This window comes from Stomoxys calcitrans, chromosome 4 (genome assembly GCF_963082655.1).
Source record: "Stomoxys calcitrans chromosome 4, idStoCalc2.1, whole genome shotgun sequence".
In the NCBI taxonomy this organism is placed as follows: domain Eukaryota; kingdom Metazoa; phylum Arthropoda; class Insecta; order Diptera; family Muscidae; genus Stomoxys; species Stomoxys calcitrans.
Genome location: NC_081555.1, coordinates 184,469,825 through 184,482,169, shown reverse-complemented (window position 1 = coordinate 184,482,169; position 12,345 = coordinate 184,469,825). Strand labels below are relative to the sequence as shown.

Genomic DNA, 12,345 nt, shown 5'->3' with positions numbered 1-12,345 from the left:
TCCGTCTTCATCCAAATAATCGTTGGCTAAATTAGATGTTTCCAGAGTGGTCTGGTGAACAGATATTGTCAACATGGTTGTGTCATGTTGTCCCTGCCTGCATGCGGGACACACATCCTGCATGTTGGCGTTTAGCCTTGCCAAAAGGAGTTATCGAGGTTGAATCGTAATATTTGCGTTTGCTTCTCCTCCGTCGCCATAAGTGCTGTGGTTGTCTGTTTGATGCGCCGATTTATCTTAAGGCCTACTTTTATAGAGCTAGAACTTGAAGATCTAATCGACATTTCCGGGCGGCGACCGCTTTTCATAGTGGTTCGGACGGCTGCTGGACATAATGCTGCCGAAAGCGACTTATGGATTTATTCCTACTCTGTGGCGCCAAGTATCTTTGAATAATTGCCCACAAACATTCCATTAAGAAAAAAGCACAGACTTCTTGCACAGCATGGAGTGCCGTCCAATTCTACTTTAAGCTCAACGATAAGGGACCTCCTTTTAGTATCCGACTCGGAACCAAGTGCCAATAAAATTGAAAAACTTGAGAAAAACTTCTATGGTGGGTACATGACATATTTAAACCGGGAGAACCTAACAAAATTTTTACTTGATTTTGATGAAAAAGTGAAAATTAATTTCCACACACTTTAAATTGTTCGTAAGTAATAAGAAGTGGTACCATTTTTTTATAAAAACAATAAAATTCATAATTTTTTTTCTAACTCCCTTTCATTTGTTTGGGGGAATTTTTCCTAAGTTTTATCGCCTCATTCTCCCTTTTATATCGATTCAGAATAGCTACTTTATTCCCTGGGAGAGATTTCCCTTTTTCGAAATTTGTTTAGAATAAGGGAAAAGGGATTAGGGAAAAAACTCACAGTAAATTGTTATTCAGAATAGGGGAAAAGGGAGTAGGGAATAAACTCCCAGAGAATTGTTATTCAGAATAATAATATAAAAACAATCCCAAAGCAGTCGGTTATACGTACCGGATTGACATAATGAAAACAAGGGCTCCCACCTCAGTATACAACACACTGCTACAACAACAGCAACAATAAATATATATATCTCGGCACGGAATAACTGTATGCATCACACGGGCTGGAACATTGCTGTCACGAGAAGCTTAGCTGCGAGCTACCGGGCGCGTCCACAGGTTGCGGATAGTGGAATGCTCCATACGGAGTAGCTGCAACGACAGTCGCGGACAATCAGCGGTATTGAGCGGAGAGCCTCAGTGAGAGGCCGAGCGGCACCGGTTCCTCCACAAATACTGAGTGCCTATGATGCCCGATATGACAAGTCGGGTTATCGGCGCCTTTAAATAACCAATGGCCACCCTGTTCTCGCGGCGATCTTACTCACATACCGGAACGAGCTTACTCACATACTGGAGTTTAGCGAGGATCACCACCTCCATATGAAAATGTGGCTACAACAATAACAACAATTATTATTGGTGGAAATATGCAATTTTTTCAATTAAAGCAGATGCCCAATATAAAAATGTGACTACAACAACAACAACAATTAATACATTTTGTATATTTATCAGTTCCAACATATAATTAATATATGCTCAAACACAGAAAAGGAAAAGCATTAGCTACTGAGGCCATCAGATTAAGCAGTTACAAGAATTTACATTTATAACATATAATTTTTACTCAGATAGTTAAATTAGAATGTGTTAAAAAATTTAATACAATGTTGATGTTTTCAATAGACGGGTTCCTAAGGATCTCCAGGCCTTTGTTATGAAGAATTGTACGTTTATATTGAGTAAGAGAAACGTACGTTTCTATGAAGTGTTTTACAGATGGAGGATTACCACATTTCGGACAAGAGTAATTTAATTTTTTATCTAGCAGGTGTCGATGCGTTGCCATTGGTATGGCCCATCCTACGACGGCTAAAAATACGAATTTTTCTCTTATTAATATTTGTGGGGTAAACTGGCGTGTTCGTTGCTAGAATTTATTACACTGTAGTGATAGTGTTGAAATAGTTTGCGATTGTTGGAGTGTTGTTTTTGAAGTTCCATAGTAATAGCCCTTTTCAAATCTATTCTTTCAATTAATGGATCTGTTATCAGCGGTGCAGAGTGCCCATATTTAGCCGCGGAGTCTGCATGTACGTTCCCGGTCAGACCAACATGCCGTAAATATAGATGAGTAGTTGTTTAAGCATTTTAGCCCTAGCAACTGCATAAGAGGTGTTACCATCGTTCTTGGAAGCGTATGTATATAAGAACTGCCAGTCAGTATGTTGGGAGACGTACTTTCTGTGCAGCTGGGTAAATATTTCATTCGCAGTATTCTTCTTGATAAAGTCCGCGAGAGAGAGATTACAGCTGTTTTCTGGATACATCCAAAGCTTCTCTCTGAAGTTCAACTCATTATTTTTAACATAGTCGTGTATGACTGACGGTAATCTTAGTTTCCTTTTTGCTATTATAACTTCACTATCGGTAATGCTTTCGTTAAAGAACTAAATCTTTGGTAAAATTCTATTTCTAGAATCTAAAAATTTTTCCTCCAAAGACGGTAGCCCTGACTCTATATGTAAGGTTTTAATAGGTGTCGTACGAAAGGCGTAGATGCAGGGAAGATTTTAGACTGTTTCCAAATAAAAATAGACCGCAATCAATTTCGCTCAGTACTACCATTTTTACAAGGTAAGTCAAGGTGTATGTATATATACACCTTAACTTACCTTGTAAAAACGGAGTATACGATTTTTTTCAGATTTACCAATTGCTCCTTCCATCTATAATTTTTTTCGAATATAATACCTAGAATTTTAAGTTTGTTTACGATAAGAAAGTTAATGGTATGGACTGACAGATCACCAGGCCTGCAAATGTGCAGTATTAAGGACTTATTGGATGATATTATGGCGCCTGAAATATTGGATACTATGCCCGAAAACAAATTGTTGGTGACATTGTTGTCTTGGGTAGGACTTAAAATATATATGTATGTCATCCGCATAGAGATAGTGATATAATTTATTAACCTTGGAGATTATCGTATTTATTTGATTGAGGGCAATATGAAAAAGGACCACGGAAAGAGGAGAACCCTGCGGTATTCCGTTATATAGTGGATATTTATCTGAGTAGAAGTTATTAATTCTTTCGCGACAGCTTCGTCCAGTTAGTAAGATTTGATGAAGTTCAATATTTTGTGGCCAACTCCTTATGCTTGAAGAGATTCCAGAATAATGTGAATACCAATGTGGTCGAATGCTTTTTTAAAGGGTCTTGGTGCAAATATGCATTTTTTTCTTCAATTAAAGAAAGCTCTCATGGTAGCTAACACAAAAACAACGAAAAATGGAGCGAACTAGTAACATACTCAAAATCAGAGTTGTACTTATCACTGATTTTGACAGATAGTGCACTCAATATTTTGTTGTTGAGCAACTACCACTACCTGGAAATGAATATATCTTGATTACATCCGTACTTTTTGATTTTTTTGTCACTTTGTGTCACCCTGTGAAGGTAGAACATTTTTGTTATCGAAAGCTAGCAACGTCATTAACTTAACGCAAGTAAATAAATTTACATTGTAAATGTTAAAATGTCGGACGAGTATGCTAGTGTATCGAAAAGTAAATTGAAACTTAAGAACGACGCCGGAATAAAGAAAAAGAAGAAGAAAAGTAAAGATAAAGATCGAGAAATTGTTCAGCAAACTTTGTCCAATGAAAGATCTCAGTCTGCGTCCAAGTCTGGCGAACGTGCTTTAACAAAGGCAGAAATCGCCTTTAAACAACAACAGGAGAAAATGGTAAATTTCGCACAACAATATCTTAGCAAACTTACCAAATTTTATATTATCATCATATGTATTGCAGCGTAACAAAAGAATTCTGGAGAAAGCATCGACAACACACAAGGAAAGGGTGGAAAAGTTCAATGAGCATTTGGATACACTGACTGAACACTTTGATATTCCGAAAGTATCGTGGACGAAGTAATTTATTTTCATCGGGCGTACATGGGAATTCCACAAACACAATTTAAAATTAACATAAAGGAATCGAAATTAAAAACAAAAATTTACTGTACTTTATTGTAAGGTTCTTCATTCAGAGTATGGTTTTGATATTGGTTTTCATTCATCTAAGATTAGGTATTTAAGTACAAAAAATCACAAAAGATTAATTCGAAAACTTATCTAGCGATTTTTCAATTCGATCTTAAAGTTTCTTGGACTTAAATTGTTTGTTCCTTCGGGATACTTAAATATATTGAGTTTTTTTTTGGCATAAATGCACTTTAAAAGCCCAATGGAAAGATCAAGTGGGAGACACCGCGAAACTTGGTGTAAAAGATTTTAGAATGAGCGCAGAAGATCGAGGCGCTTGGAATGCTATTCTACGTTCAGCTAGTGGAGCAAATATTCTGTCATAGCCAATGAAAGTAAAGTAAAGCACTTTATAGGCCTCACCTCCGATTTCGGTGAAATTTGGAATGTAAAACACCAATCTGAAGACCGTATTGCCTATCGATAAGTTATAACGAGTAGATTACATATGTTTAAAAAATGTAATGGCTGACTGGAAGAGCTAAAAAATTTGGGACTTCCCCCTACAGCTACCCCACCGCTCGGGAGTTTTTTTTTTCAAATATTTTAGTTTATTGAGGTCCGTTGTGTTCGGTGTTCATTGCTGTCACAAAAGCTTAGCTGCGAGCTACCGGCGCGTACACAGGTTGAGGATAGTGGAATGCTCGATACGGAATAGCTGTAACTACAGCCGCGGACAATCAGCGGTATAGAGTAGATAGTCTGAGTGAGAGGTAGGGTGGCACTGGCTCTTGCACAAATACTAAGCGCCTATGATGCTCGATATGACATGGCGCTTTTGAATAACCAGTGGCCAACACGTTCCCGCGGAGATTGGACCTATGACTATAATCCTCGGAGGTGACAAGGCGAGTTAATGGCTCCTTATAATAACCAATGGCGGCGATGGGTCCTATTGACCGGCAACAGATTGCTTGCTTATAGGAGAATGATGACAATCGCTACCTCCTAATGTTAATAAGTCTACGACAAAAACAATTAATGAAAAACTGGTATCATCTTCAAGATAATTTGGACATCGACATTTACAAAAAAAAACAAGAAAAAATTTTTCCCTTGAGGGAAAAACAATAAAAGTACTCAAAATCTCGATCTACCTTAATAAGCAAACCAAGGCTAAAGTACAATTTAGGGGAAAATCACAGAAAATCTATTATGCACCACAAGACCACCACCTCAATATGCTACTCAAATTAAAGAAACTTTTGCGTAGTGAAATTGTTTTAGCTCATCAGTACATTGTATATAGTCCGTAGCAGTGGATATTTGCCATTTTTACAATAGCCACTAAAGTCGTCAGTGTTTAATGAAAAAAGCATTGCACCACCCAACTGCATGCTCTTAATATAATTTGCTTTGCATGTAATGCTTAATTCGTTTTCAAATGATATCCACTCTGATCCGCTGCTTACATAGGGGGAACACGTATCGTTGTCATATTTATTACAACTTAGTATATTATTCAGAAGAAACCAACATGTCTCTCCAGCCGACACAAAGCCTTGATTGCCCGTATGTCCATAATCCGAAGCAGGGGCTCCTATCTTCGTATTGAAGGGATTGACTAAGCTGTGGAATATTTTAACTATTAAGAGAACATGTATTCAAATAAACGAATCCTTTTTATACCTATAGGAATGACCGTATGCTGGCAATCCAATTACAATTTTCTTTCTTTCAAGTCCATTAGTTATCCACCAATTCACTGAGTAATTTATGTTTAATGTTGCCAATATGGAATGTTCATTTTTTCTGGCGTATAGTGGCGCATTTAAACCTATAATGCAAAAAATTTAAGTTTCTTTTAAATCATGAAATTTTTCGGCCTCACCAGTAAATGGTGCTCCCTTGGTATAGAAATGGTAATCGTACGTCATTATATTAACATAGTCAGCGTATTTGTTTATTTCGCCCACATCGTAAGAAAATAACGCTATCCCTTCTGGAGCAGCAACGGCAACTGACAGCAAGTACGAACTCTTTTCTCTTTTATACTCCTGGCGTATCTCGTAAAGAAGTTGTGAAAAATGCATGCGTTCACGATTATATGCACTAGGAAATTCCCAATCCAAATCGCAGCCATCCAACTTGTAAGTATGTAATATTGATTTTAGGGACTGTATAAATAGTTTACGGTTCTGATGATTTTTTATCATTTCCGAAAAGCCATCGCTAGCGGTACTTCCTCCACCAATCCAGAGCAATAACTTCAACGAGGGGTACTTCTTCTTCATCTGTGGAATATACTTCAGGACATTGACAAAGTCATCACTTAAACGTATGGTGTTATTAAAAACAAACGACATTCCTAAGTTTATATGGGTACACAAGGAAGCGTTGAAATCTGTTAAATTGAGATCAACATATTTGTCATTTGAATCTGGTGAGGAATAATAGCAAACAATGTATTTGTTAGAGACATCATAGTCTTCGTTGGAATTGTAATTCGGTTTGCGTAAATCAGACGGGTTTTGATGTTTGAGTGCTCTGCTATATGAAATGGCTCGATCAACCCAATATGGTGATGTTTGTGTTAGCTTTGGGTACATGGGTTCTTCATAAGTATGGATGTTTTGCCATAATAAGACTAAGCATATTGACAGTCCACAAAAACACAAGAATACCAGTATTCCCAAAGCAACATTGCTGTAAATAAGTACTGTAAAATTTATATTTCATCCCGCAGAAATCAAATATACGTACATTTTGTCCTTTTTAGCATGTATCAACTCATAAGTGAACATTTCATCTTTTTTCTAATGACCAAAATAAAAAAGAACTAAATTTAATGCTTTGCTTTGTTTTCAAGAGTTTGTTATTATAATTATCTTATCAGCTGATAATAAGTCTGTTTTCATTAATAGAATGTACACAGAAAAAAATATCACGAATTTTTTTCAATTAAAAATTTAATTGAAAACAAGACTCTTTCCACTCAAGGAATGAATTGAATCAATCATTTTTCTATTTGAATCCGATTTTTTCTGTCCATTACAATCGTGAAAGAAATTTAGTAATTTTCAATAAAAAAATTAATTTTATTCAAATGGCGTTGCATTTGTTTCCAACGCTCAGAAGGAAGCGAGCTAGGCCGATTGATAATTATACCGATCGACTTCAAATGTGGTGCAGGCATGTATTTCGGAAAAATCGGTCCAGATGTGGATATAGCTACCGATTTGGTCTTTTGTTAACTGATTCACTCGAAGTTTGGCAGGAAGGACTGGTGAATTTCATAGAAATCGATTCAGATTTATCGTTTGTATATATCGTTTGTATATATAGCCCGACTTTCACTCCTGGAGCCACTGCAAGGGCATTTATTGACCAATCTTGGCAAAATTTTGCACAACGTTTTCCTTGACGACTACTACAATATCTAAAGTGTTTGGTGGAAATTGGTTTAGATTTAGATATTGTTCCCATATATGTATATATATATATTTCGCACAAAGCTGTCAGATAGGTTAGACAACATTTTTGTTTTTTGTGTAGTTAACTAGACCAGCTGATGAAATTTTCGTATTTCAGTGTTGTTCCAAGATATATTCATTTGCAGGTAGGGGCAGTTGCCCAATAACAAAATATTGAGTGCAATATCTGTACAAATCAGTGAAAAGTGCAACTCTGATTTTATTGTAAGTATGTTACTATTCGCGCAATTTTTCGTTGTTTGTGTGTAATGGTTCTCAACTATAATACACACACACAACCAAAACTCGTGACAGATAGTGCACTTCGCGAGAAAAAATTTTACTCAGCTGTTTACGGTACAATACCCGGTAATTATGTCATGGTGTTGTTCTATCGCACCAGAACCACAAAATCATGTGCTTGTTCCAAATGGTAACAAAGTTGAAGGGCATTGTAGAATACATTGTAAAATTAGCTATAGTATTGGGTTGCCGAAAAAGTAATTGCGGATATTTCATATAGTCGGCGTTGACAAATTTTTTCACAGCTTGTGACTCTGTAATTGCATTCTTTCTTCTGTCAGTTATCAGCTGTTACTTTTAGCTTGCTTTAGAAAAAAAGTGTTAAAAAAGTATATTTGATTAAAGTTCATTCTAAGTTTTATTAAAAATGCATTTACTTTCTTTTAAAAAATCCGTAATTACTTTTTGGGCAAGCCAATACAATAAAGTGCAGTCCATGATTGAATTAATAAGTCCAAAGGCAAGTGAGCTAGCCCAACAACAACGAAATCAACTATACAACCCGGTGGTGGTCAAATTTCAGGACACTTCCTAATTGAAATTCTAGTTTTTATTTACATTATCATGTGTAGCCGCCACAAGATTAAAAGATTTATGATTTGTAGCGTGTCACCCTATGTCTGATTAGAGAAGAGCGACATCTGGGTTTGAACAGTCTGTTTTTTTATGGCAGCTGGTGAATGCAACCCTGCGATACCAGCATATGTTACCTCCACATACAAAGGTAACTACTACAATGAAAATCGAGGAAACCATATGTTGTTTGTTTTTGCTATTTTGGAAAACAAAATTTTATGATGGTTCCTCGGTGGACATGATGGCTTGGGGGAACCATGATGGACAGTAAAGGGAAGATGACGAGTTCTTTTTGGATGGAGCCGTGCAAGCAGTAAGAGGTGGTGTACTCAAGAGTGTTGAAAGTGGTGTTTCAAAAAGAGAGAAAACTTTAAAAAAAAGAAAAGGTTATGTTGTGTTCTACAAACCTTTGATTGTGAGCTTGACAAACAAAAGAAAAAAAAAACAAATCAGAATATGTGATGCCAAAGGAATAAAGTTTTTTATTTAAAAGCAAATAAATGTTCCTTTTTTTGTGAAAGGAATAAAGACTAGCTTTTGTAGTAAAAAAGCTGAAGTTACTTTAGATCAACTTAAAGCTAAATAAACTTATTAGTGCTAATTAATGCTAAGGAAAAAAGATCCTGTGAAATATAAAAAGCTTTGAAAAAGAACGTTAATTTGAGCCACGAATAAAACATAGCAAAGACTAAACAGAACAACAAAAACTTTTTGTCAAATAATAAATACCCACCTCTACTGCAATTTTAACCATCGTCATCCACGGCAACGTCAACATTTCCATCCTCAACAACATCATCATCTCATCAGCATCTCCAGCTTCATCATTGGTTCCACCGCCGCCATCTGCTCCAGTGTCCCCGAGGGAATTTTGCACCAGCAGCCCGTAGGTGCCAAGGTAGGCCGATGTATGCTCCTTTTTATATGTTCAATACTTAGAACGATACACAGAGAAACTTAGCTTGACACACATCCTGGAATAAAAATATAAGAAATAAAAAAAAAGAAAACAGAATAACTTAGGCAGCAAACAGGGTAGACATTGGGTTTCATATCTGCAGTCCGGTGATTGAACGGACGATACAACCTAGGAAGTAGGGTGAGCTCATTCTAGGGCACTAGGAATACACTTTAAATAAAAGACCCTTTGGTCGTTTAATGTTGTCCCTGCAGGTTGGCTAAAAGAAAAAAAAAAGAAAAACAAGAAATTATATATTTTTATTGAGGATAAGACATTACACGAACTACCTATACATACTTACCAAGAACATAAAAAGGGAGATCCAGGGCACCTCCGCTACCAAATTGTCTTGCTATCCAGGGGAGCCGTCGTCGAAGCATTCCAGTCCGGCGATCTGACAGACGCAACAAAGGCACTTTTCTGAAAAGAAAAAAAAACAGTTATATATATATATTGTAATTTTTTTATTTTTTTTTAAGTCCTTTTGGATTGATTTTAGAAGTTTGATTTGTTTTAATCTTTATCTAATTAATTGAATTTCTTACTTTGCATTGCCTTAAAAATTGCGTTTTTTTTTTTTTGTTTTTGTAAATTGCAGTAATTATAAAGCTTTCTTTAACATTTAAATATTTTGATCAATGTTAATTTAACGTATAGAATCAAAATCAGAGGATGTAACCTCTAAATAAAGCCCATACATACCTTTTATAACGTAGAAATGAAATTCCACTTGGCTTAGTATTCTCATTTCGCTATGGAAGAGTAGATCATTAAGGTAAGGAAGGGGTAGTGCACCATGCTGTAGAGGGGGAACGGGGAGACGATTCTGGGGTATCCAAAACTGTTGGACAACGGATACCATGGTTGGGGTGGGCCGTCCAGGGCACTGTAGGATGTCTCAGTGCCCCCTGAAGAGCGAATCCATAGCGGTAAGTGCGAGTAAGAAGGCGAATAACGTGCCTGCCGTAAAGTAAGTATGACCCTGTGTTGTTATCCCATCCAGAGCTGGTTTCAATTTAGTTTTTTTTGTCAGCTGTCTCTGGACATGGTGTGTTGGCAAGAACCGCGCCCCAGACTGAGCCACAGCCGGAGCTCTAACGCCAACAGCCAGCGCCCGCCAGCACACTATGTCCCCTTTCTCCGCTGAGACAGTTCGGACCCTCCGGGGTCCACGACAAGAATGGCGCCCGCAACATGGGGCCCGAGTTATCGGGTTGACCGCATCATTTTATCGCCACAGCCAGCAACTGATCGGATTTCGGTTACCGGATTGAGTCCCGATCGTAAGTTTTCAAAAGCTTGGATCGCGTGCCAAACTGGTGGTGACTGGAAGCTGGTTAGATGCAGGATGTGGCACGGTGTTTTACTAATCTTTAACTCCCGTAAGTCACGAAGTTTAAGGATTTTGGTATCCGCATTTCGTTTGCGACGGGCCTGAGGAGAGAAGGAGATGCCATTATATACAATAGTTAACTGCAATAGCCCAAATTACTTTTGCTTACCTGTCCGTCCGCTTAATACAATCATACCCATGAGCCAAAGCACATGAGACGTTGTTGGGTTTATCTTTATGTTTTCAACAACAGCCGTGTGGTTATGTCCGTAGGTAGCAAACGTAATACCAATATACTACAGCATCTCAGGGTCATACAATACATTACGGCAGAGAAAGCAGTTTCCGGATACGTTTGGAGAAGTCCTATTTGGAAACTTAGAATGCTTCGCTTATCCGCTTAGATTTGCTCTTCTCTCACTTGTTCCCCACCTTATAGTAGGATATATGCACTACACTTTCTACCTTGTTTGTGAATTTTGGTTTTCATATCTGCGTTTAAAGAAGAAGACATAATTAGTGTATTTAGAGTTTGAGTTGGCTGAATTTGGTAATTTGGAATTGTCATCAAGTTTAATTAGTAGTATAGGTTATAGGTTGGAGTAGGTTTAATGGTCAATACCAGAGCAAATAGTTACACTAGTGAGGTTCCTGATCCGACCACATCGGCTATGGCAACAACAACAACCACAGTAACCAACATGGCGACAGCCATTACGACCACAGCAGCAGCCTCGGCAATGGCAATGGCCACAACAACAGCAACAGTCACCCCCATGATGGTCACGTCCGCGGTTTCCAGTCCAGCCTTGTCGGTATCGGATATGTCGGACGTACGTATAACTCCGGACACGCCGGAGTTCAGCAGCTTGACAGCTCAGACGGTCCAGAGAGAACGTAGAGAGAACCGGGAGACGAATGCTGCACGCCAGGCGCTTTACCAAGCTCCACGAGAAGGAGGTTCCCTAAACGCGGTCATAGATTCGGCCATTGGTGTGGGACAGTTAGAGCTCATCAGGTTACTCGATGAGAAGTTGAGGCAGCTGGTACCCCAGCTTGTACAGCAGAGCTTGGCCCACTTAAATGTTCCGATGGGCACAGGCGTCCCACAGACAGCGACCGCACAACCAGCGCAGCCACACACGGCCGTAGGCCAGCAGATACCACCATCGAATCGAATTCCGAGAGGCAGCGAGTACCGAGAGCCAACAATGAATCAGTACCAAACCTTTCCAGCCGTAGACGCCCCGCAGGGACCACCGGATGGGTGGCCATCCCCTCATCCACCACCGGAGCAGTACCACCTGGGTGACAGAAACACATATCTTCCGGATGCCGTAAACGCGCCGGCGCCACATTACCCGCAAGTTTCGCCTATTCCGAATCGACAGGCCATTAGAAGAATAGATGTGGAGAAATGGCGGGTGAAGTTTGATGGCACCACGAAGTCGATGAGCGCCGAGGATTTTATGTTCCGTATAGAACAGCTTCGGGAGGATTATCGGTGTGAGTGGGATGAGGTGCTGGTGAAGTTCCCACAGCTGCTGGAGGGACCGGCGGAGGAGTGGTACTGGATGCAGAGGAGGTTGGGGTACATTCGCAGTTATCCGGAATTGAAGCAGGCATTCCTGGCGCAGTTTCGGAAGTTCGAGAGCGACTTCG

At 38.8% G+C, this 12,345-nt stretch overlaps 2 protein-coding genes across 2 annotated transcripts; one reads left to right on the top strand and one right to left on the bottom strand.

Annotated features, from left to right (window-relative positions):
• The first annotated feature begins 3,543 nt into the window (after positions 1-3,543).
• On the top strand, positions 3,544-4,077 carry LOC106093086 (protein FAM32A). The gene is made up of 2 exons (XM_013260071.2): positions 3,544-3,797; positions 3,865-4,077. The coding sequence occupies exons 1-2, from the start codon at positions 3,588-3,590 to the stop codon at positions 3,985-3,987; spliced, it is 333 nt and encodes a 110-aa protein (XP_013115525.1). The 5' UTR covers positions 3,544-3,587; the 3' UTR covers positions 3,988-4,077.
• Positions 4,078-5,127: 1,050 nt separating this feature from the next.
• LOC106093084 (acidic mammalian chitinase) lies at positions 5,128-6,926 on the bottom strand. The gene is made up of 4 exons (XM_013260070.2): positions 6,801-6,926; positions 5,929-6,743; positions 5,727-5,874; positions 5,128-5,666 (listed from the first exon to the last, which is right to left on the bottom strand). The coding sequence occupies exons 1-4, from the start codon at positions 6,839-6,841 to the stop codon at positions 5,321-5,323; spliced, it is 1,350 nt and encodes a 449-aa protein (XP_013115524.2). The 5' UTR covers positions 6,842-6,926; the 3' UTR covers positions 5,128-5,320.
• Positions 6,927-12,345: the final 5,419 nt, after the last annotated feature.